At 40.4% G+C, this 26,472-nt stretch overlaps 1 protein-coding gene across 2 annotated transcripts in view; it reads left to right on the top strand.

The window, feature by feature from the left end:
- Positions 1 to 26,472, top strand: part of nbas (NBAS subunit of NRZ tethering complex) — a 146,645-nt gene that overhangs the window by 96,052 nt on the left and 24,121 nt on the right. Inside the window, exons 39-44 of one of the 2 annotated variants that reach the window (XM_079344594.1) lie at positions 359 to 699; positions 2,354 to 2,578; positions 6,246 to 6,436; positions 9,724 to 9,813; positions 10,593 to 10,776; positions 10,935 to 11,259. In XM_079344594.1, the coding sequence (XP_079200720.1) occupies positions 359 to 699; positions 2,354 to 2,578; positions 6,246 to 6,436; positions 9,724 to 9,813; positions 10,593 to 10,776; positions 10,935 to 11,021 (1,118 nt within the window). In that variant the 3' untranslated portion in view covers positions 11,022 to 11,259. Of the gene's footprint in view, positions 1 to 358; positions 700 to 2,353; positions 2,579 to 6,245; positions 6,437 to 9,723; positions 9,814 to 10,592; positions 10,777 to 10,934; positions 11,260 to 26,472 lie in introns of those variants that run through there. The other variant, XM_079344593.1, reaches the window with a different exon arrangement.

The following is a 26,472-nucleotide window of genomic DNA, read 5'->3' on the forward strand; positions in this document are numbered from 1 at the left end:
ACAATATATCTTCTTATAAAATTCTCCAGGCAAACATCTGCATATAAATTCAGCATTCAACGTCGACCCTCAGTTCAAACTCATTTCTTGCTTCTTGCTTGTTTTTTATTCGAACCTGTATTCACCTTTTGTGCATCACAGAGGCTTTGCTGCCCATAATGACTTGTTACAAAAGTTCAGTGGAATTCTTTTCTTAGACCACTTTTTTTTTGGTATCTACCGACCTCTGCAGAGATGCAGATTTATTTAGTGATGCTTTGACTCAGTCGTCCAGCCATCACACTTTGGCTCGTTTGGTCAAAGTTTTCCCTGCTTCCAAAACATCAAAAAATCAGCATACATTTCCCGTCTCTCGCAGGTTTAAACTACAAAAAGCTTACTGATGAAGCGACTGATCCGCTAACAACTCTACAACCGGTCTTGACCAGTCAGAATGTACTCTCCATCTCCAAACTTGCAAACCGGCTGCCTATGCCCGGTGAGCATGGAGCAACAGTCACCCCGAGCGCAGTCCATGCAGTATGGCTGCAGAAGCTCTTCTGGAAAGGAGACGCCCAGCTGCTGAAGAGACCCCCACAGAGTGACCAAGACTACCTCCACGCATATGACACCTGCGCCAAATACCTGGACAGACTGGTCCCTGTCGATGCTGTACACTTCCTGGATGGCATCACGTTCTCACCTGATGCAACAGAACACGTAAGCCTGAATTTTGTTAAAAGATCATTTTATCATGACTGTATGCTTAACAACATGGAGAGGGCTCTATGTTTCTCTAACATCTTAGACTTGAAATGGTGGGAGTGAGGCAGTCAGACAATTTGTAATTGCAGCACAGTTTGTTTCAGGCAGCCAACCAGACAGGATTCATCTTATCTAAAAAGAAGGATTGTGGGGATTTCCAGTCACTGCATCAAACTGTCATATCCCTCACTCTCTTCTCATCATCGTCTGACCGCCCATCTCTCACACCCCAAGGCTCCATTTTTTTTAAAACTCAAAAGCCCTTTTTCTAGTTTTAAATATATAATAATGTTCAAATCCACACTCTGCTGCCTCAAAGCGCATACCAGTCATGATTTATAAAAGAAATTATAAAATTGCACAAAAAATGTCAGCCTCATAATTACAGCACTCTGAAAAATTGTCCTGCAGAGGACTCAAAGGGCCACAGAGCACCTTATCAATACCAGCCCGCTGGTTTTTTTTTTTTTTTTTTTTTCATTTTCATACTGGCAACTTGCCACCCCAGTGCCTCTGCAGGCCTTTCCTTTTTTCTTTTACTTTTGTCTTATGAACCCTCTATTTCCTGTCGACTCTGAGAGAGCTAATTGATCCCTCTCCACTTCAGAGCCAATTAAACTCCAATTCCCAGCAGGCACTGTTTTCCCACTGTGCTTTTTAACATGCAGATTAACTCTCAGAAACTCTGTCTCCTTCACCTTCTATTCCCTTTTTTAAAAAAAAAATCCTTTCTAACCCCTCAAAGGGGGAAATCTTGACCACTCTCGCTGTTGGGAGTGCAATTGACCTTTCACATCCCCATTGCCCCTTAATGATGGATTGATCCATTTCCCACAAGCCAAAGGGGTTTAAATGGATGGCTGGGAGCTTATCTAGTACTAGAGGTTTATTTTGAAGGGGGAAACAGAGAAGGTTGACATTTTCCCCCTCTGAAGTATTGATCTTAGATAGCACTGTTAGAGGAAACATCCTCCATGTTTCAAGCCTTTCCAGAACTAAGATGTATTCATGCATTAAACAATGTGCACCTTACACACAAATGCATGCAAGTAATGAGCCTTAAAAAGAATTTTCAGTAACTTCATTTGAGTGATCACTCAGTCTGAGAAAAGTGCTGTCAGTCTGAGTTAGCGATATCTACAAAATGCAGAAGTATAAGTAGCATGTGTCTGAGTGTGCGGCTGAGGTAGTTGGATAATTTAAAAGCTTCTTTTTTGTGTGTGTGTGTTCGTGTGTGTGGCGCTCGTCATCGCCTCTGTGCTTCCATGCAAGAGTGTATATTAAAAAAAAAGCCATACAGCCAAAGGCTCTCTCTCCCCCCCTGTGAATGGTAAACCTGCTCTCTCTGCATTGAATCAATTACACAAGGCTGGCAGCTACGATCTGTCTCGCTCACACACACACTCCTTATACTCAAGTTCCTGTTGGTGTTTTGGCTCAGATAAATTGGGTTATACTGGTCGCTCTTCAACATGTTAACTTTGAAATGAATGTTCATAACTTGTGCACCTCTCTTTCCCCTCTCTTCACTTGATTTATCCACCACCGTCTCCCCAATTTTCTTCTCCTCCTCCTTCCATTCCTTTAATCCATCCTATTTCATCCCCAGCTGAGCATCCAGGCGAGGTCGGAGGTGATAAAGCGAGCCACCAAAGCCCTGCGCCAGCTGGGTGAAAAGAGCAGGAAGAGAGGGGGCAACGGCGGTGGCGAGCAGGAAGGGTCCGACCCAGCAGGATTCACTTTTGATGAGGCTCTCGCACACCTGCAGCAATCACAGGCCCACCTGGACACCCTGAGCCATGACTTCATTCTGTCACTCAGAGACAGCCTGCAGGTAGACCACATCTGCCACACACTTGAACCGGTTCTTTTTGTTTTTCACAGTGACAAGTCCTCTCAGTGTTCATTTACAATAAGGAGTTACTTTAAAGGACACACGATAGGAATTTCCCATCGTTCAATGTAAATGCCAAGTACTGTGTCAATAATACCTAGGCCGCACGCACAGTAGGCGTATGCACACACATCACAAAGCCACCAGATTTAAGCTGCATAGAATTAGCAAAGTCTAACCATTTAACCTTTACATTTCACACTCAAAGTGTACTGAAGTATTTCTGATTCTTATTGTGAAACTCGTAGAAATGGCTTGAAAAGGTAAATGAAAGTGTTGGGGATTGTGATCAGAGAATTATAAATGTTTACCCACTGAAATAAAACTGCCGCAAATAGTAATAGCTTCATAAACGTAATAAATGTGTGACTATTTACGTACATTATTATATTTCATAAATTGTATTGAAACTTTAATTAACCAGGAAGTCACTTTATGATAATTAAAAAAAAAACTGAGTAAAGTAATTTTCTAAAAACTGAAATATGCCCACCATATCGGAGTTAGAGATTTTTTTGTATTAATAAAAGTGCACTATATTACTTTTGCTTTGCTGAGACAATGTACAATGTAACTTGACATAAATGTTCGGGTTCCATTCTGATACCACAAAAACCTCACTGTACATTACACTTCTCATACTTACATAAGAAATCTTTCATTTGACACACCATATTGATTTTTAAATGCTGTAACTGATTTTTAAATATTGTCGTTCTTCTGAGAAAGGGGCTATTTCAGAATCTATGAGGGGAAATTCCTTCTTGTTAATAAGCCCTCAGCGATCCAAATGCAAAATCTGCTCTTAACATCAGCCATCTGTTAGAGAATGCCAAAACTGACCAATCTGAATCAGTGTCAAACACAAAGATGGGATCATTCATGCTAAAGTTTCGTAGCTCACTGTAATGCCCACCTACAAAGGATACAAACACATGTTTCTAGAGATGAATAACAGATAAAAACACACCTCTGTACAAACATACTCCTCTTATTCCCATAGCTGTCTTTGGTTTTAGTTCGACTTACAGATTGTGTTTGTTTGTGTGTGTGTGTGTTTTGTATTCCTGTGGTCCTTCTGCTTAACTAAGCTCTTTCCAGCCTCACAGAGGCCAGTCAGGGTTGCATTAATGTAAATGTAAGGGCTCCTGTTTAAAATCAGCCCTGCCATGTGGCTGCATAGACGGTATGTACACCAAACTGTATCTCATTTACTAAAATAACACTGACTGACCCTGGTGTCACCTCCCTGTGACTGTGTGTGCATGTGTGCAAGATGCATACAGGGCGAGGAAGAGAGGATGTTTGGCGTGCAGAGTGTTGCTATGCCACCATAAGACAAGCATAACAAATCTGTATTTTATGCCCTCCACACACACACACACACACACACACACACACACACACACTACTCTTGCTTATCATGTATGTACCCTTTTCATCTATGTTATGTTTAACGCTCGTATCTTCCATATTAGGGAAGAAGATAAAGAATGCCAGAACTACTGTATGTAGGCTACACAGACAGTCCTACCTCGACATTATAACTTCCTATCTCCTGTTACAGGAAGTGATTGTATCCTTGGAGATAGATAAAAAGGATATGAGAACCAGCAAAGGGCAGATAGGTAGAAGCAGCCCTGTAGGCTCTGTTTAGCTATACTGTGGTCATTTATCAACCGTACGTGACTAGCTGTTGGGAATAATGGAGGATCGGAGAGGAATCCACCACAGACGCCTCGACCTGCCGTCAGGACAGAAAATTACACACTGCGGATATTGTGTGTCAGTATCCACAAATGAGGACAAAGAAGAGTGAGAGTGAACCCTGTTCTATATGTAAATTAAAATACCGTACTAATGTAGCGTTGCAGCATGCACAATCACATCCAAGGTTTTTCACAAATAATTATGTTTTGGATCATTTTTTATCTTTATTATATGGATCAATGAGTGGAAATGAGGTAGAGAGGGAATCGAGGCCGTTTGATTTTATTTATTTTTTTTCATCATTATTTTACCACAATTAGCTCAGTTTTGATTTGTGGTGATTAATTAAAGGCTTTTGTCTGCTAAGGTTTTTGATGGCGCAAGGGCACATAACCAAAATGTTAAGGATGTCTTAAAACTTCTTCCAGCTTTATATTCTGGGTTTTCTTTTCGCATTACGTGGCCACAACATCTTAAAAAAAAATTACTTTAATTCCGCATGGCAATGTTGCAAATCACATAACTAATAAATGTCAACCCACAAACACTGCCAAGGGGCATCCCTATTAGATACCCAAACCGCCTCATTAAGCTGGTCCTGGTGAACACAGACGACCTGTGGAAAAGCCTCGTCTCTACCACTTGTATTCTTAATGTCTCTTGATAAATATCCTGATCTTATGATCATTAGTGATGATTGGAAAGGAGAGGGCTTGATCGTGTATCTCAAGTGTCTAATTTACACCACAACTATCAATCATTCATGTCTTACTCTTTTTTTTCATATAGTGGAGAATATGCCTCTAAAACTGGCCTTAAAAGACCAACATTTTTCAAGAGATGACTCACGGTCTCACATGTGACCCTCAGACAGTCTCATGCTCGGCTGAAGACATCAGAAAACATTATGTATGACAAGCGCTTATGTCAGTCAAATGTCACCCAACCAGATATTCTTCCCTCTTGACCTGGGCCTTGATATTCTGACAGTGGATAGTGGTTATATGAAGATCATGTATTGAATTTCAACAGTACATGTATCCTATGTTTTTCAAGTGCATTCTAATAGTATTCTAATGATAAATATTAAAATAAGTAGAGGTTTCCCTTTCCAACTCCATTACTGATTGTGCTTGACTTCTTGGAAAGTTTCCTTGCTCGTTCATTTCAGACTCTTCACTTGAAGTTTGTCATCTTCAGACTGAACTTCCAGTCTTGTCTTTCTTCCCCTTTGTTGCCATGATTACCAAACTGACGAGCAAAAATGAAACTGGTGCCAACAAACATCGCCTTGCCAGTGAATTTCTCTTTAAAGACATTTATCAAAGCTTGATTGTCTAAACCAAGTGGAACGTACTACTCAAACTGGTACAAAAAAAAGTCCCAACAGATTGTGCATCTCTATGAGGAATCTGTAAATAAAGATTTGTGTTGCAGCAACAAACAGGACCAGCTTCAGACCACAGCTTTCTGCAGGCGTTATTAAGATAGATTTTTGAAAAGCAGCTGAGGCCTTTTTTTTTTTATTGGAAGAGAGAAAAACAAGCAAAGAGAAGCAGGACAGTTGAGAGGAAGACCAGGGTGAGGTCAGCGCTGCCCTCTGGGTTAATACCTGCAGAGAACAAAGCAGTCAACAGCAAACACCACTGACTAAACATTACCCTCCTAACAACACTGCATTGCTTTAACTCTGCTTTCCTCTAGGAAATCCTGCGTTGGGCAATTTTTGTATTTTCTTGACCAAGACTTGGGACTTATATAAAGTATTATACATTAGTCTGCTATCATATACTTAGCATTGTTCTGTGTTTCTTTTTCACGTTGTTTTTACCTGTCTGGTTAAAAAATGTCTGTACACTCATACACTCCCATCCATTTCCCCCCCCCATCACTCCAGGGTTACAGTCAACTTTATGATTTGTCCCGATCTGAGAAGTCAAAGCTGCATGAGCTGGCAGTCACCATGGCAACAGATGGGCAGCCTCTAGAGCGCATTGGACAGCTTCTTCGCGTGGCCGTCGGACCTCTAGACCTATCAGTCAAAACGGTGGTTGGAGATGCCGTAGGCAGAGTGGTCGCTGCACTCAGGTATTATATCTCTTCCTCTTTTTTGTTGGATCTCTTTCTGTAGAAACCAAAGGAAATACTCAACGCACTGTAAAATAATCCATTTAAAACTAACGTTCGAAAAACTTCCCATTGGAAACATGCGTTACGACACAGGCAAGATTGGCTTAACACTTCAAGCAAGTACATGCTTTAGAGTCAGATAAGGAAATCATTGACACTCATCTTCGAGCTGTTTCCATTGAGCTGGAACCAGGGACGCTAAGGCGAAAAGACTAAGTCGGGCAAACTGCAAGCCGAAGACAACATGCACCTTGAAACTCAATAAACAAAATCATGTTTTAACAAGGTCGTCCAACACTAAAATGTACTTGTTGTACTGTTGGGCTCTGACTTTCACCTCACATTGACAACACGTGTCATACACACGTTAATTTCGCACGGATGTTTTTAACAAAGTGAATCATTTTACTGTATGTTCTATAAACATCAGCCTCTCTTTTCTGAACGGAGTGCTTATTAACGGTAATCAACTTGTTCTTAATCTCGACAACCTCGACATCAGGAGTCAGAACACTTTCACTTCGACATCTCCCTCTGCGGGTGCTGTAACATACATGACAGCACCCTGTAAGCCTCCACAATTCAACAACCTGCAGTTAATATGTTAGTGTTGAAAACTAACATTGTGCTACTGTGGTTTGTGCACTAAACATACCTCTCTGTTTCACAAACCCAAACGGAGGCTTGGGGAAAATCAAGTTGTCAGTTTAGCACATTTATTTCTGTAGCTCCTTCTTTTAATCTACTTTACATTCACGCCTCGTCAAACTACATTATCATCTACACGGATGTTTTTTTTTTGAGGACACGTTGGATCAAGAGCCCTATCTATATCCAGCTCAAAAGGAAGCTTTATGATGTTTGTTCTTAAATATTGAAGGCCACCCAAACAAACCTCCCACTGCCAGATCTCTGCTGGTTGTTGTCTGAAAATAAACCCATATATAGGTCCACTTTGGGCTCAGTGGGTTGCTTGGGAAAAAGACTGTCAAAACAAATGCCTGATTTGTAGAATTGGATCTGCGGTACAGTAGCTGCCTGTGGGAGTTAGGCTCACAGCTTTTTATTGGTGTCTTCTTGGTCCTGGTGTTCAAGTAAGGGAGAGATCATTCACCATGGCACGTCTGCAGAGGTGCTACATTTTAAGGGCCATAGAAAAAACAGGGATATGTCTACAACTTAGAAACCAAAAAAACACGTACTTTGATTAAACAGACGAGAAAAAACTTTGAAAAGTTTAATTCATTGGCTTCAATAAAAAGTTAATTTCCAGAGTCACATCTTTTCTTTTTTTTATGTTTGTCCTTCATGCCCTGAGGACCTTGTGTGCTAATACTGACAAACTGAGGATCAAGGTTTCACTGACACGGCCAGATATCATCGGGCCATTTGATTGGCTTGATAAATGAGTGCCAATCGCCTTGATTATATTCCCACCTCATTTCCTGCTACTTTATGGCTGCTCAATGGCGCATAGTGCAGATAAATGGCATCAGCATTGACGCACACGCATACACACACACACACACACACACACACACACACATCAGAAAATTAGAGTGCACGAGTTAAGCAGACATCAACACACTATGCCTGATGAACACATACACCTTGTTGCATACACACTCCTTGATTCATTATCTTCTTATAATTAATGCATCTAGATACAGCTGTTCCCCTGCAGATCTCACTCTGCTCTCTAACACACACACCAGCACACACTTACTCTCAGAAAGTCTGTGTGTGTGTGTGTGTGTGTGTGTGTGTGTGTGTGTGTGTGTGTGTGTGTGTGTGTGTGTGTGTGTGTGTGTGTGTGTGTGTGTGTGTGTGTGTGTGTGTGTGTGTGTGTGTGTGTGTGTGTGTGTGTGTGTGTGTGTGTGTGTGTGTGTGTGTGTGTGTGTGTGTGTGTTGCATACAAAAATATGCACACAGCCCAATGCATTCAGAGGGGGTTTTATTTTTCTCTAACGTGTCACTATGTGCTCTTGCAAATGAACATCCCTTGATTCATTCATGTATGACTGTGTGTGTGTGTGTGTGTGTGTGTGTGTGTTGTTGCAGGGTTTTTCTCAAAGCATTGCATTTGGCAGATATGAATGAGCCTGCTCTTGTTTTTGCCTCTCTGGAAGCCTTTCAGTCTGGCGCAGCAGGCTTACCTGAGCGTCACACTAATGGCCATCTTTTGTATCTGTCATAACCGCTCTGTGTTTCTGCGTCTTTGAAGAGAAAATGTAAGCAGTAAAATGCAATAAAGAAAATGCTGCGTTGTCTTTCCAACTTTTTGCCAGATCATTTCTATGTCGATGTGGGTTGATCTGTGTATCTGTGTGTGTGTGTGTATGTGTGTGTGTACGCATGCACGCACCCGTGCCCAGGAGCAAAAGGCAGTTGAGTCAGGGGAAATCACCTTTTTTTCCCCCCCTTTCTGTCGTTTTGAAAAATGTCCCTCCTCTTGCAACATACAGTACAAACACACAGAGATTTACACTGCTGTGGAACACACAGCAACAACAGAGATAGTTGATACTGCAGAAAACATCATACATTATCTTTTTAAATCAACCACTATTAAGTGCCATTAAACCTATTTCATTCACATCAAATTAAAAGGACAAGCTGCTTCTGTATGTGCTAACATCTGTACTTTTTATGTATACTGATTTTGGCGCTCAGCATCAACTTGGTAATTGCAATCAATTAAGGTGTGAAATTAATGCGTTTGTGCATTTGAGTCATGGTTAAATCACATGCTATTTTGTCCCCGAATTTCAAACTAAAAGCAGGGTTGAGTTCAAAGCAATTAAAATACTCTCCGCTTAAGAAAGTAAAACAATTAAAAATACAAGTTTGATGATAGATGATCTCACAGAAATCACTGATCATTAGTGATTATCTAGGAAAAACAATGTCTATGTAAGAATTACATGTTTTTGTTTATTATTGGCAATATCACTCATGATGCCATATTTTAACTGGCTCGAGCTGGCCACTGGAACATGCGACCAGCTAGTTCGGAGTCTTTATATGTTTGCCCGTGTCAGCAGACAGTTTTAATGTTGAGTACTGCTTTGAACATGTAATCGCTGCCAAGAGTAATTTTTAACACTTTCCCCGGGAGTAAAGCCTTTGATTTAGCTATTGTCATCTTTGTTCTCCTGCTATATTGTGGTTCTTTGAAAGTCCTGTTTATAATTAGTGTTGTTGTTTTTTTTAAAGATAACTGTGGTGATGTGATCTGTTTTCAGTGGAGACCCAGACGCCCTCACACATTTCCCACAACCCCTCAGGGTCCTGGAGGCCATGGTTACAGCTGTGCACAACAATGTCCAGACTGGGTAGGTTTATTAAAATCTTCTCTCAGAAAAAAAATCCTTCCCTGATGATGATGATTTCCTTGGTTACACTTAATCATCCTCTTGAAGGTCAGTTAAATAAATCCAAAACATGGGGGGATAATCCAGCATTGTGTTTTTGCATCATGTGCAGATAAAATTGGCTTCAAACATGTTTTTCTCCCTTTGTCACTCTCTCTTAATTCTCTCAGCTCTAGTCACAGCCACAAAATTAAGTCCTGCAGAGTCTCGAATGCCAGTAAAATGTCTGTTTGCTCGCTTCTCTGAGATGACAACATTTAGATAGCACCTGATTTCCCTTGACAGCTCTTTTGTGATAATCGGTGGAACAGATCAGAGAAGAATAATGGATCAGTGACAAAATGGGTCCTAATCGGCCTGTTGGTGTGGTTATTAACAAAGCAATATCAGCTAAGCTTTTTTCTCCTGAGATGTATTGATTAGCACTGCAACAAACAATTATATTCTTTTTGTATTGATCTTCTGCCTATTCTGAATGTTTGGTCGTTAAAATCCAAAAAAAATGCACCTTCAAATGCACTGCTTTGCCTTAATGTTGGCTTTAAGAGGAAGAACAAAAATTGTCATGTTTGAGAAGAGGAAAAAAAACGTTTGCTTTTTGGTCTCTTCATTAAAGGGAGCATGTGCGACATTTGACACAGAAACACAGCAGAAATCCAGTTTATCCACGTTATTATTTTAATTTAGAAAAACTAGGAAAGGCTTAAGAACCGGCCTGTCTGACTGCTGTCCTCCCTCAGCGACAGTACCGTGACTTCAGATGACCTCCTGGCCTGGCTGCATCCATTCTGCGGTGACGCGTCGCTGCCCGTGCGCCCTCGGATTGAGGTGCTGCAGATCCTGGAGAGTAACTTCAGTCTTCATGACAGTGATGTTCGTCTTCTGCTGCTCTACAGAACTCAGGCTGTCCTCAAGGACAGAGAGGTAACACACACAGACATTCATTATGCATGCCGACGTGACTCGTCAACCAGTACCCCCCCTACTTAAGAAACTTTATTCCCTGGAGCTCTTAAAACAGAACACTAATACTAGATGTGAAAGAGGCTTTAGATAATTTTTTGTCTTTTCTTTTCTCCAAGGTCATAACATTAAAAAGGCTGGGCGGTACATTTTTAAAGAAGCAAGAAATTGATGGGTGCAGAGAGGTGGAGAGAGGAGATAAGTGAAGGAGAACAGAGTAGAAATGGCGTCGTGAAGATACTAAGAGGTTGGATAAATGACCCACTTAACCCAGCATGAAACATTGGATAGATATATATATGTTCCCATTATCAAACATTATGGGATTTATAAACGATGGAGTACTGCTGAAGAGGAAAAATAAAGGTGTAGTTGGCATGTTTATGGCTGTTGTTGCCAAAGATGATGGTAACTCTTCATCGTGATGGAGCTTCGATAAAACGTGCGTTTTATTCGACCTATGAATCACTGGGGCGAGTTTCAAATAAATTAAACAGCTATGTTGCTTTCAGTTGAAAACTTTAATAAGAATACAAACGTTTGTTTTCAGAATATGAATCTCGGAGTTCATATGAGTCTCTTTCTATGAGTGCACCTCACAAATATTTTAAAAATGTCCGTTACAAAAATGTGTGTATTTATAGAACCACTTACCGGTAATTGAAAACTGTCTTTTAAAAAATTCAAATTGCCTTGCTCTAAATTTGATGGTGTGTGAAACTATAGTTTTTCCCTCTGTTCACATACATTTACACAGGTCGATAGGTGTTTGTGCCCAATTAGGGGCACTTCTAGGGTCTGTTTGGGCCCTAGGCAAACATTCATTGGTGGCCCCTCCAGCCAGCGTCTATTATTATTTTCACAGAAATAATGCACGTGACACATCACAGAGCATTAACAGTAAGTGCTGTCAGATAGGTCCCCATTAGGGAGGTTTCCTACTGTCATTTCAACATTTGCACATTTTGAGACTATGCTGTGGTTTAAAGTTTGTCAGCTGTTGGGGGGCCCCCTACTGGTCTGGGGCCCCAAGCAGTTGCCTGCTTTACCTGTTGACAAACAACGCCTCTGGGCCCAAGTCTTTACCTAATTGGGTGCTCTCCCAACATTTGGCAGGCTCTGATAAAACACACACACAGAAAGCGGTGGCGTACACGTGTTTTCTTAAGGGAGTGTACATCCAAGAGATCAGTTAATTCATCTTGTAAAAGATTAAGAGCGAGACTCATTTCAGATGAAGTACCACTTTCTCTCCCCTCCAGGCAACTAGAAGGCCCTCAAAATGTTAAAAGAGGGTATTTTTTTTTACGAGCCAAATGTCTCATTGGTTGATATTTTTTCAGCTCCACATCCAAACTAAAACATAAATCTATAAGGCATGAAAAAGATTTTCAAGCACAGAAGCATTCGCTCTTAATTCATCACTCTTTTCATAATTGGAATGACACTTTATTTTCTCAGTTGAAAGCCATGACACAGTTGTGATGTTGGCTCAGACTGCATCAGCCGTAAGCAATGATGGCACTAGTGGCAGCATGTTGGTGCCCCGAGGCCATGCCAGAAACGTGACAGTGCCCCAGTCTGACCTCATCATGTCGATGTGGAACCAGAAACAGAGAGATAAGTAGACGACGAGAGGGAGAAGTAGTGCACTCTTACAAAAGAGTCGGATGCTAAGAGAGACGGAGAGGTGAAGGAAGGAGAGAAGTTGGTATTGTTCCCCTTCTGTCCTCATGGTCCCTTAACTAATCAACACAACTCCTTTCTAACTGTGTCCCACCGGCCATCTGAGGCACTCACACACGCACTCACACACGCACGCACGCACGCACGCACGCACGCACGCACACACACACACACACACACACACACACACACACACACACACACACACACACACACACACACACACACACACACACACACACACACACACACACACACACACACACACACACACACACACACACACACACACACACACACACACACACACACACACACACACACACACTCTCTCTCACACACACACACACACACACACACACACACACACACACACACACACATACACACACACACAAGCCACTGTATCTATCTTTCACTGCTTACTCAGTCATCCTTCGCAGTACACACATACTTGCACTCACTAACAAATACAAAAAAACAGCCTACCCGCTGTGATTCCCATGACAACCATGCTGTAAAGTGAGTGAAACTGGTACCAGTAGTATGTTTAACTCTTCTCTCATCTTTCCGTTCCGATGCTGTCTGTTGGCTGCTTGTACAGAAGGTGCCTGATTAGCGTTGCTGCAAGCGATCAAAGGCAGCTACAAAGTAGCCGTATACACTCAGAGAGAATACACCCACAGCTTTACTCTTAGAGGTATTAAAGTTTCCATGCAACACAATGTACAGTACATATGTTTACACAGAAATATTTTATATTTAGCCAATGAGTGTCTCTGATCTGCAAAGTCTAACCTCCACCTGTCTCTGTTGAACTGATTTGATCTTTATTATCATTGATAACAAAGTATCATTGATCAACCATAACAAGTGTTTTCTTCTATATTTTTTTCTATTGCACTTTGTTGCTCATTTAGGGAAATAAAGTGAATCGAAATTTTTCAGAAGACTCTTCTAAGCACAAGCATGAAAAACGAGTTCATTGATCAGGAGAAAGCAGACCAAACAGGACGACACACTTTGTCTTTTTTAAGTTTTTTATTGATGTGTAATTATTCAGGATCAAAGTTGCTGTTATTTGTCTCTTTCAGTGGGCTACAAATTTAATTGACACTGATAAATACCCGACGTTAGACCAGGCTTGCAGTGTATTAATCTTTTTTTTTTTTTTTTTTTAACGGGCACTGGGGCTAAGAAGCAAGAAATTACAGACGATGAATAATAACTTTTTTCGTGGGAAGGGGTTTGATTTCAATCACAGACACATTTCTTTGGGGACAAGCAAAATAATGTCTTTTAAACTGTACATATTGAATGGATTAGATTTTCAAGTGACAGGTTATATTAGTTAAGGTGATATGGATATGGCTGCTATGGATTTTATAATATTAGCTTTAACAGGAAGTATTTAGTTTAGAGAACTTCCTGTCAGTTTGTCAGCTTGAATATATTTCACCAAACAGGGTCAACTAAACAAACTCGAAACAGCCATCACAACATAACAAATGTTTCTGTTTTGCAATTATTGATTCTTTAAATCCTCATAACACCATTCTTTCTAAATGTTTCTGCTTGAAAGCCATCTAAGGAATAGTTCAACATTGAAGAAGATCTTGGTCTGATTTTCTAATCTGTCAATAGTGAGAGCATTTGATTTGTGCCTCTCCCATATTAGCAGCTTGCTCGGCTTGTTTTTTTAAGGTAACAGATTAAACAAATCAAAAGTTTTGGAACGAAAAGCTGCTAAACACATTTTGTGACATTTGCACAGAAACCTGTCTCTAAACTATTTGTGATTTCAATGTTCGATAATTAAAACACGATATCATAAGAAAAAGAGACTGCACTGAAAGATGCGACAGTGCTCTGTAGAGCTACGAGGAACAAAAAGTAAAGGAATTAAATAAACCACATCAAAAAACTCGATATCAGATAAAATCAGGGACTCGCACTGCAATAAAAGTTTGTTTAAAGATTAGATTCAAAAGAAGCCATGCACTGACTCAGACTACTGTTTTTCCCCAGGCAGGTAATTCAAGAGCCCCAGGGCTCTTTTTCCAAAAGCACTTTCCCCTTTTGTCTTTAGCCAAGAGACTGGAACAGATCAAAAGGGCGTATTCAAAAGTGCGAGTCAGGTCATACTGTGATGAAAGATCCACGTTTTTCTCAGGAGCCAGACCATTTAGTGCCTCCAGTCAATCAAAAGAATCTGAAATCCAGTTTTAAGATGTGCTGGCGGCAGGTGTAAAGAGGCTAAAACCTGAGTGATGTGATGAAGTCCATTCTGTTTATCAGGAGTGTCTACAGAGGTCACTCAAATGCACAACTCAAGGTTTCTCTCATTTATCTGACAGTAGTGCAAGTCACTGTTTGTTCCATCTGTACTGTAGTGTTCTTTAGAAAACCTACCTGTGATACTTGGCCCAGCCTGAAGTGTAATGACAGAAACATTGACACCTGCCAGCTAGCACACTTTATGAGTCAGAGAGCGCTGTTGTGCTGCATGGAAAATAATTAAAAAACAAAATTACTACCGGTAATTAGAATTTAAATAATTACTTTATGAAATAATGTTTTTAAGCAACAGCCAAAGTCCTTACCTCTTACATTTTGTCTTCCCTGAGACTCCGTGCAACACAACAAAATTGCATCACAACAGGTGAGCCTCGTGTTAGTAAGACGACCAAGAGAGAGCAGAATCACATCGGCAGAAAGCAGCCGCACAAAACGAAAGCGTTGAAAGTTTTGTGTAAAAGATGCTGCACTGAAAGCGATGCATTTAAAAAGACTTAACAGCAGACGTATCACTTTTTCTCTCCCACTCTGTGGTCACCTGCAGAGTAAACAAACCTCTGACCTGTGAAGGGTACAGACGGAGGTCAGGTACAAATTCATTAGTCTTAATGAGCGGCCAGTGTATGGTTACAGCCTGAGTGATGCCTGGCTGTGTTATAGTTTGAACTCGTCATTTGACCGGCATTGTGGGCCAAAGTATAAAAATGTAAACCGTCATTTAACCATTCAGACTGCAGTTTGCACACATCCCTGTTTTAAACCAAAGTTTGTTTGTAACTTCGTGCAACTCCTTTAGTATTAAATCTAAAGATATAGATTTTTGAATCAATGACTAGCTGTGACTATAGAAACTTGTAAGCAGTCATCTTTAATCCTGGTCATGGTCCTACTTTTTGTACCTAAGCAATAGCTCACATACCATTGGTTTCACAGCCCCTTGATAACCTGCCTGTTTGTGTTTCAAGGCTGCATTGTGTATTCTTATAGATCCGATTCACTTACTGTGTAATCCCCCATTCTTGCCTCATTGGCTTGTGCACACACCTCTTTGACAGATCGTCAAGAAATCCTCAGATCCTCACAGTCTGTTTGGATCTTTGATTTTACGTCGGCTGTCCCAGAATTCTCCTCCCAGCCTCTGCCCGCCTGTATCTGAAATCTGAACGTTCCCATCTATACAACCGTGGTTCTTTTTTCGCTCTCTTTTTTTTTTTTTTTTTTTTACAACAAAAGATACAAATGCCTAATTTCTAGCCTGGAATTCTTTTATGATGGATGCTGTTTGGCTCAAAAGAAAGGTGTGTACTAGTAATAATGATAAATCAAAGACACACAGGGACAGACACATTCAGAATATAAAAAAAAAAAAAAGAGAGAGAGAGACAGAACAAGCCACTATGCATTCAGATATATCATCCCTCTTTACCTCCCACGTCATCCCAACACACCACTCAGGCGGGGTAACACAAAGCGACAACTAAAAAGGGAAGTATTAATGAGCCTAATTGAAATGCTGACATTTAGGTTGTGGGGAGGAGGCAGGGAGATGATCTGGGAAGAAAGGAAGGGAGGGCATACGAGGTGATACCAGGGATAGATTTTGTGACTTAATTTTGAATGATTAGGTTTAACAGCAGGCCATCCAAATGTCACCACTGTCAAGATCGGGGAGTCTGTTTTGTCTGTGTGTGTATATTGTGCGTTTGGCCTTTATGTCACTAATAACAATATATTTAGGCTCATTTGTGTGTGGCATTTTGCAGACAAAGAGGGGATATCGCCGAGCAAACGCATAAACATGCGTTGGTTCCTGTGTTCCAACCCTACGTGTTATTTGCATGGCTTGTCAACTGTAGCCTTTATGTGTAAGTATGGGAAATAGGTGCAAAGTCGTGCAGCACTGGATAACACGCACAAATAATCACACACTCACAGTTTAAGATGGTGTGAGGTCAGGCATCGCTTCAAGGTCTTCACCCGTGTGCACTCTTGCGTGTATGTGTGCATGAGCATGAGAAGCCATCGTCTAAGCTTATCAACAGTGAAAGCTGATTCATGCTTCAAGCCCCCACCCTTACTGTCAATGTCACAGATCATTTGTGGTAACACATTGTTTTGTTGCAGTGGTGTTTGGCCTTGCAGAGTGCAGTCTATCTAATATGGATGAGGGGAGCTGAACAGAACAGGCTGTGTTGTTGCACTCTGTCAGCCTCCGTACTGCACCTTCACAGCCTCCAGACCAAACACGTTAATCCAGACCTAGACTTTCCCTGGACATGTTTTCATTTCTTTTTATTCCGCCTTTTGAAGCTTCAATATTTATTTTTTTTGTCTTTGAAACAAATGTTGGGGGTTTTTTCTCTTGCAATTCCTTGAAAATTTTTGATGGAGATTTATTGTAATCATAGTTTAACTTTTTCAGTTAACTTCCAACAGAGACATCTCCTTTATTCTCAATGGTTTAAACTTTTTTTGATGAGTTATGTCTGACCAGCTATGATATGATATGATTTTGTGCAAAGTAAGGCTGGGGTTTTTTTTAATCACTCTGTGAACTTACTTCACTACAGAATTGGAGGCACGTCTCTCTTATTTAGTGTCCTTACATGGCCAAATGTATGATCTTATAGTTCTACTACTCTTTTTTTTCCTTGCCCATGTTCTGCTCTCCGCCGCTTTTTCAGTCTCACACTTAAGCAATCCACCATTGTGGATCTCTTTGTACAAAGATAGGATGGTGATTCTCATTTTGTATGCACCAATTAAGCAGAAAATTGCATTTCTGGACACAGAGTGGAAAGTATACACACGCACACACACACACACACACACACAAAGACAGACCTGGATATATATGCTGTGTGCATTGGTGTGTGATTCTCCAAGATCGTGCATGCATTCAATAAACTAATTCACCACGCAGAGTATGTTCATGCCTGTGTGCATCGCCCCTCCTGCCATAGCATACAGTAGAATATGAAACAATTTTACAGGATGGGCATTGGCCCCATGCCCACAATGACCAACAACAGTGAAAGAAGAGAAAAACAATTGCACTGACACATGGCCAACATTTTATGGCAAACTACAGCCTTGTTTGATTTGACATGAAAACAAACAGAAACATAAGTGAGCGTGTCATCGGTTGGCAGAACAATGTGTTTCTTGCTGCTGCTGACCAATGCTACTGTTCTTCTGGTGCACCAAAACACATTTGTCATATCTTGACAAATCGATGGACGGGCTGTCTTCATCCAATACTAAGAAAAAGTTTAAAACCAGACAGGAACTTTAGGAACTGTTCCACTTTGGACCTCAATGAAAAACAATGACAAATTTGCAGAGGTGAAGGCTACATGAAGAGGAGAATCCGGACGGGGAACATGAGAAATATTTGTCTGATGAAAGTGCACAAGTGAGGGAGAGGCTCATACAAGAGCAGAGAGAGAGTGGAGTCTCTTTCCAAGTCGATAAATAATAAATGTGATGGGCTTGAGTGAGCTATCTTATGGCTACTCTCCCAATACAACAGGTCAGAGGCCATTGTCTTGATCGCCAAACCTCAGCTATAACTCCACTTGTTTTGGCAGCTTTTATCTATCTCCCCTGGGCTTCTTTGGAGAAACTTTATTTATGCTCCGTTTTTAACTTGCTGCCAGAAGAGAAGAACGGAACACTTTGTCATCTCGGTGGGATCACTGATGATTCAGTCAAAAAAAAAACCAAAGACAACACCCGGAGAGGGGAGGCAGAGAAATAAAACAAACAAGAATTAAAGGCAGGAGGACAAAAGAGCCAGAGGACAGATGCAGTGATAGCAGTGGGCATCACAGAGCCATTTGAGAAGGAGGGCCATGGACCGGTATCTTTTAGCAGGCTTTACTTTGAGAATCAGAGCATGTGCACCCTAGATTAACATCCTCTCGCATCTTACATTCTATCTATAAATCATACATATTAACTGCTTAACAGATTCTGATCTTAACCTCTCGGGAAATCAGATGGACAATTCGTATTCACACAACAATAGGCATGAAAAAACCTCCAAAATTCATCTCAGTCTGAAGTGGAAATATTGTCTTGTGATTTTCTCTAACCTTTGCTGATAAGTATTGGGTTTGAATTGGGTGTGGTTACAGTTTAATAGTAATTGTTTCAATCACACAATTATTATTATTATTATTATTATTATCATTATTATTATTATTGTTCTCCCAATAAATCCAGACAAAACTGGGATTTTACTTGTGTATGCTAACTGTTAATTAAGACTTGGAAGGGAAGAATTTTTTCAACTTTATTTGTGAGGGACAATAACACATAAATGTAACCATTTGATGCATTGCGCCAGAGTTAGCCTTAGCCTTAGCTGGCATTCCATTTGAGTTACTTCTCTGAACCTTTGAACCCATATATTTCAACAGTTATGAAGAATTTTGTGAATGTTTAATCAGCATGAATTTTGTTTAAAATGTGAGGTATTTTTATTTTATTTAAAGTCACATTGCCAGAGGCTTTAAGTGAGTGCATGTGTCTTTTTGTGTTAATGCACCCATGTCACATCATGTAGCTTCTCCCCTTCTCTTTTGGCCACCCTCAAACCGTGAATATTCATTACCCTCCTATACACATGCATGATTCAAAAGAGGTAGGAGTCCTGGGAAAATTGGATTTAATATTAAAATATACTGTTTAATCTGCTCGTTGTGTGTGTGTGTGTGTGTGTGTGTGTGTGTGTGTGTGTGTGTGTGTGTGTATATGTGTGCGCGTGCATGCTAGATATCGACATCTGCAGGAAGGTCTCAAGCTGGTTCCAACCTACCTGTTCTTTCTTTTCCCTCTAACCGTGATCTGCTCATTCTATCTATCCACTCCCCTCTTGTGTTTTGTCTTCTGCCTCTTATCTCTTCCTCCTCTCCAGGGGCATGTATCATTATGTACCACTCAGGTGTCATGTCATACAACGTGGATCTGTAGGGAGGGAGGGAGAGGAGAGGGAGGGGAGGTGAGAGAGAAGAGAGGAGAGAGAGAGAGAGAGAGAGAGAGAGAGAGAGAGAGAGAGAGAGAGAGAGAGAGAGAGAGAGAGAGAGAGAGAGAGAGAGAGGAGAGAGAGAAGAGAGAGAGAGAGAGAGAGAGAGATGAGAGAGAGAGAGAGAGAGAGAGAGAGAGAGAGAGAGAGAGAGAGAGAGAGAGGAGAGAGAGAGAGAGAGAGAGAGAGAGAGAGAGAGAAATCAAACAGAGGGAGGGGTTAGAAAAGCTGTATTTGTTATTGCTCTCATGATGTCATGTCATACTTTGGATGCACAGTGATGTGTGTGTGTGTGCATTTGTTTGTTCTCTACGAGCATGCCTGTCTTTATCTCTATGCTTATGTTTCCTCTGAATGTTTAATGTGTTTCACTTTCAAGTCGTAATAAACTCCCTAACCCCCCCTACAGGCCTCCAGGCTTTGCCCTTTTGGTTGTTTGCTTCTCTTCGCTCTCATTTTGTCTGAAACCTACTCTCTCTCTCTCCCTTCCCTTCACTGATTCGCTCCCTCACTCTCCCGGCCTCTCTCTCCCTCTGTGAAGTGTGCGACCTCTGCAACTTTATTCTGATCGTCGCCAGGGACATTAGCCGGTGCGGGTCAATGAATATTGATGAGCTCGTTCAGAGTGCACTCAGTAAAGGCCAGACACAGAGATCTCTGGATCCCACGGCTCCGCCGGCTCTCCTCGTCCGATACACTGACATGCCCACATCCCCTGTTCTCTCCTCACTCACTCCCCCTCTCTTCCCGCTTTCCCCCCTCCACCACCTCGGGTCAAGGACTGAGATAATTGCCAAGTCACAGAGAAAATTATCAGGCAGATATGTTGCAAAAGTCTGCTTGTGTCAAACACGCAGCTCTTGCAATGATGCATCTTGTACTTACCTCACAGATGCTAACACTCGCGTCATATTCCTTGATGGGATCTTCAGGTGCAAAAATTCCTGATATAAGAAAATAACACATGCAACACCTTAATTTAATGGGTGATTTTGATTTCAACTTAGTACTTGATCATTGGAAGAAGTCATTTACAGTTGTATCACTGCAGTGTCAGGGATTCTTGTTTGATATGATCAGCCAACATTACCAAAAGGCCTCGTCAGAATTGGGTAAATGGGATTCTAAAAAATATAATATCCCGAAAACAAATTTCGATACATAAAGTCTGTCTCATTTTATAGTCTAATTTTGATGAAACAACATGATGTCACTCTCCTCGCACAGTTAAACAGTTTTTAAAACAGTAGATTAAGTTGCCATTTTGGCTCACTTATCATCATTAAAAGTTTAGTTTACCAAATAACAGAATAAAACAGGAGTTCAATCAAGCCTTCATCGTCGACAAAGAAATGAAGCTGAACTCCTTCAAGCTCTTATCTGTTCTAAACAGAAGGCAGAAACACTCGCTGCGTTGTAGAGTTCAGTCACATTCTGATGTGAATCAAAACTGTAATGAGTAAAATATACACTTTTTAAATACGAAATCAGCAGCCTATCATCTAACTTTAAATCCCATGATGGGTGAATAATTAAATATACTTTTTTGTTGCGTTATCGGAAAATGATTCATAACATGATCAAGTATTAGTATTTGTTTTAGATTATCAGAAGGTATTATTTGTAGACATTCAAATCAATCTCTGTCCTTTCCTTACAGGTTAGACGGAGAGAATGTTCAACCTTTTAGCTGATGCTTTCTGTCTTTTGGTGGAAGTATGTATGTAAATAAGGAAACCCATATGAAATATTCATAGAAATTGTTGGCAGGAGAGACGAGGACTGGGTCAAGTATATCCCCCTTTGAACAAGACCCTGGCCATCTCCTGGAGTGCTGCATGCTGCATGCGGCAAGAAATAGAATTCAGGATGAAAAATAAAGCAATTTCTCAGATGGGACCAACAGTCACAACATTTTATCTTCAAATCATTTACAGGAAGTCATGACAAGCTTTAATCTCCAGCAAACAGTTACCTGAAGAAAGACACGGATGATGACCATTTTAACTGACACCATGATACGAACAAATTGACTGGAGACCATTCTCCATGTCATAATGTTAAATAGAAAAATGCTATCCTCTGTTTGCCCCCCTTCTTTGATGGAAAGGTCGGCTTGAAAGCACTTCATGATTGGCAGTGGTAATAAGATGTGACCAGGGAGCCAGGAGAGCTGTCAATGCAGACAGTAGTGGTAACACTGATCATTAACCTGTCCAACAGTGTTAGGTGGGGAGGTGATGATTGGTCACTACATACTTTCACAATCAGTGACAAGCTTGGATCATGTCAGCCTTGAAGACAGGTTCGGATGTCAGTGTCTCCAAGTTGTTTTTGTTCAATTCCTTTCCATTTCTGCGTTATTTTTGGAGCAATAAGAGAAGGCCTGATTGAACATCCCCATATGATTCCAGTAGTCAGCTGAATGTCCTTCCAAATTCAACCTAAACCAGTTTAGTTGTTGAAATGTTGTTTTGCACTAAACAAGGGCAAAGGTCTAACCCTTCTAGTGATGCAGCCTTATTCATGTCCACGTCAGTCTTTCAGTTCAATGATTTGCTTTAGACTGAATTATTATAATAATTTATTATCTATTTAAGAGAAGCTGAGCCATAGAGGTGTGATGAGTGTTTTGTAAGAGCACTCAAAGTTCTGTTCTCTTTTCTAAAATAACCTTCTGATGAGAGTTATTAATGTTAAAAGTCCAAGTTGATATTATGTAACTTTACACAAACTTCAACCTTGAGCTTGAGCTGTAGCAGGGTGATTAAGCTGTTTGTATTCAACATTTCTGAACTATAAAACTATCTCAGGTTTTCTGTTTTTAATCACACATCATCTCTTGATTCATTGTAGTAAAGCTTCCATACCATGTGGAAGAATGATTGATCAATCACTGCAATCTTCTGAGGGGCGTATGATGGACGCGTTCTCATCCTGACTGTGATCCATCCACTCACTACAACTCTAGAAGCAATCGCCTCACGCCTTGAATGAATAGTGTCTGCTGCTTGAAATAGACAGTCTTCTTCACTGAGGGTTTCATGACAAACAACTGTTTTACTTTCTTTTCATGTTAGTTTAGTTATTGAATCGGGGGCCAGATACAGCTCTGGACACTGGGTGCTGTTTGTGCTCTTTTGAATCATCTTTGTTCGCAGATCTGATTTTCCCGTATTTAGAGATTGATCATTAAGTGCAAATTACAGGCTCTAATATTTAATCGCCACCTCAAGCCCATCACATGCATGATGTTAAAACGAGAGTAAATCTAATTGTGTTGTTTCCATTTGTTGTACGTCTTCTGTTTGTGCATATTTATTCTGTTTTGTTGTATCACTGAAATGAGGGCATGGCCTTGATGATTCTTTGAGATTTAAACAAAGGTTTAAAGGATGATTGAATGACTTTTCAAAAAAAACAAAAAAACAAGCGGTCACACTCTGAACAGTGTGATCTTAATCCTGTTCTGATTCAGCTTTAGGTTCCTCCTAAAGTTGAAGCTAAGGATTCTCACAGATACTGAACTTACTCTTTACAGGTCTTGTTGGATTAAGTAAGTTTTGTTTATATATCCTCTATTCATTGAGTTTACTTTATAAACTTTGTAAAAAAGCGTCTGCTAAATGAATTAAAGAATTGTCTAAAGACAAATCGGCCATTATTTTTTAAAGGAATGGACTCATCTTTATACACTGAAGCACATGTCTTTTCTCTGCTTCCTGTGTGTGCTGGTGCAGAGTTCACATTAACAGTAGGATGTTGCTTGTGTTTCTCTCTCTTTTTTTTGTCAACTATCTCAATGATACAGTAAGTCAGAGTGAAGAACGAGTGGGTGCATAAAACAATCTCTGCTGCGATTAAAGGACAAATCATTTATCAGCAAGTTCATTTAGATGCTGTAACAAACAAACTTTAGCCTACACAGCATAGCACTGCTCTCCAGAGATGCATTTCAGGACCGTGGACAGCACTAATATACCAACCAGTAAACCACAAGAGGAATATTGACTCCATGTGGTAAATGGCAGCCAGCACCTTTCACCTCCACTGTAGTTACTCACTGCAGCGACATGAGGGCTTGACCTTGGGCATACATGTTCTTGTAACCTACACCATGATATGTCAACACTAAAGGGAAAACCTGAATGGAATGTCCAACATAAACTGTACTGTAGTTTATTTCTTATGCATCATTTATTTACTTTTCTTTGATTAAATGAGCGTTTTCCATTTGTGTGCTGCTTTGCAGGCTGACATTTGATTCAGAACAAGCTTATATGAAAACTTTCATAAAACTGACACCATACGAATTAAAGAATACAGCCAGAAAATGTCCTCTGGAACCCCTCACTTTCTGTGCATTTTGGCACATTGTCTAGTCCTAATTGTCATAGAATCTCTGTGATTACTTAGTTAATGTGTAATGTTAATTCACTGTTGCTGATCTCAGGCAGACCTGATACAGTTCAGCTTTGTTTAGAGACCAAGGACAACTCCTCCACGGGTCTTCCTGATATCTGCAAGGATGTTTGGGAAAACTTGTTGTTCACTTCAGGCTGCTTGACGTCAATGATTAGTCTAAGTGGGTCAATGTGACACGACCCTGATAATGATAGTCTTTTTGAATACATGCAGAGCCGTTGGAAGTGTCTGGCAGTTATGTTTGAGCATGACACTGAACCACAAGTGTGACGTTGACTCATGTCTCAATGAGTGAGCCTTCTCACCTGACGTATAAACGTTCATCAACGTGAGCCAGCTGAGTCTAAGCAGTCTTATTGTGTGGAGTCAAGTCTTGTTAATTTCCTCAACACTAATAAAACTTGACAATAGTTTTATGGCCATGCTGTGAAATTGATTAACAGGGAGGATCTCTTCTGTCAGGACACTTTATAAGCTGTTTTCTTTACTCAACTCACATTTTGACCTTCAAGTACAACTTTGATAAGAATGGACCTAAGGTTGTTCAAAATAGTTAAGAAGACATATTGGTGCACCTTGACTGTCGATCAAATGAGTGGTTCAGTCTTATTGTCTACATTATAACCAGAAACCATTACGGAAACTCAACCTTATGTAAAAAAAGAAAGGATATATATATTTTGTGAAAACATATCCATTTATTTCCTGATTCAAAATGCATGTGTATGTATGTATGTAGTGTATATTCAAACAGGGAGCTTAAACAATAGCATATTAAAATGTATAACTGCCATTAAAAATAGTATTTTTTTGGACATATACCAAATATATTAAGTAAAAGGCCATTGTGAGAACCTATTCAACAATTTTGACCATCAAATTGAAATAATCAAATAAAGGAATGGCTAAAGTACCTTGACCCTTTTTGTAGACAAACTTTTTTATTATGTGAAATTAAAATGCTGTCGAGGGTCTGAAATCCCAGCATGCACTCCCTCAATGTTTACCTGAGAAGATTAACTGTATTGCAGGGGCATTCTTCTTTCACTCTTTGTCTGTTTCTAAACTTATCTACAGTATTACCTTCAAGTGTTGGCAGTGTGTTGAAAGCAGTTCAGATTTGAAGGACTCCAGTAGAACGCTTTGATGTTTGAATATTTATTTAGAGAGAGTTTATTCCTCCAGGAAAGACTGCGACATATGGAGGGAATTATTTCCCAGCAGTTTACTGAAGTTGCTTCAGTAGCATTCGGCTGATTCTTTGTGATTGTGTGCACACCTGCGCGCCTGTTTGCACGGACCTTATTCAATCTTGTTCTGTGTGTTTATGTGTGCATTTGTGCGCGTGTCTTCCTTTAAATCGAGTGAAAGAAAGTCTCAGGAGGGACAGGGACACTTTCATCTGTCTCGCCCTTACTCGCTCCATCTCACAAAAACACACACTCTCTCACACACACACACACACACACACATACACTACTGCAGTCTTTAATACCTCATCTCCATTTTTATCGTTTGCTGAACTGTGTGTGTATTTTCACCCACGTGTCTCCTGACAGTTTTGTACTCTGCGTATCGATTTGCCCCAAAGCAGCTCCCATCTCTCTCTGTCTCTCTCTCACACACACACACAGACGCACACTACTTTACCCCCTGTTTTATTATCATACGCTGATAGAATGGTTAGACTGCATTGCAGTTTTTAATCAGTGGAGAGATATCCTGTCTGACTGCACAAGCTTTTTCAGACAAACTACAACACACTGTGTAATTGCTGTTAGTCCTTTGGTGATGTGAATGTGACTGAGTTCTTGTACGGCTTTATAAAACTTTGAAAGTGATGACTTTGAGTCAGTCTTCTTAGTTTAAGTTGAAGAACAGAATTTGAATCCCCAGCTGTTTGGTGATAAAAGTGTTTATGTGCATCTTGGGGAAAACAAAAGGCCAATGTCAATGTAGTAAAGCACCCCATAATGACCACATAATGTCTCCTAATGCAATAAGGGGTCATAAAATTTGATAACTCCTCGTGAACAAACACAGCAGCTGGGAGAACGCCATAAACATTTTACAGTATCACTTTACACACGTGTAAACATAAGCCCCCGCATCCGCTGAGGTTTTCATTTCTTCCTGTGTGCGGAAAGTAAAAGGTTGTTGGAGAGCAATAATCTAGCTACTGGTGAAACACCAGTTGTCATGTTTCATTTACTCTATTC

The sequence above is a fragment of the Symphodus melops genome (assembly GCF_947650265.1).
Source record: "Symphodus melops genome assembly, chromosome: 1".
Taxonomy (NCBI): domain Eukaryota; kingdom Metazoa; phylum Chordata; class Actinopteri; order Labriformes; family Labridae; genus Symphodus; species Symphodus melops.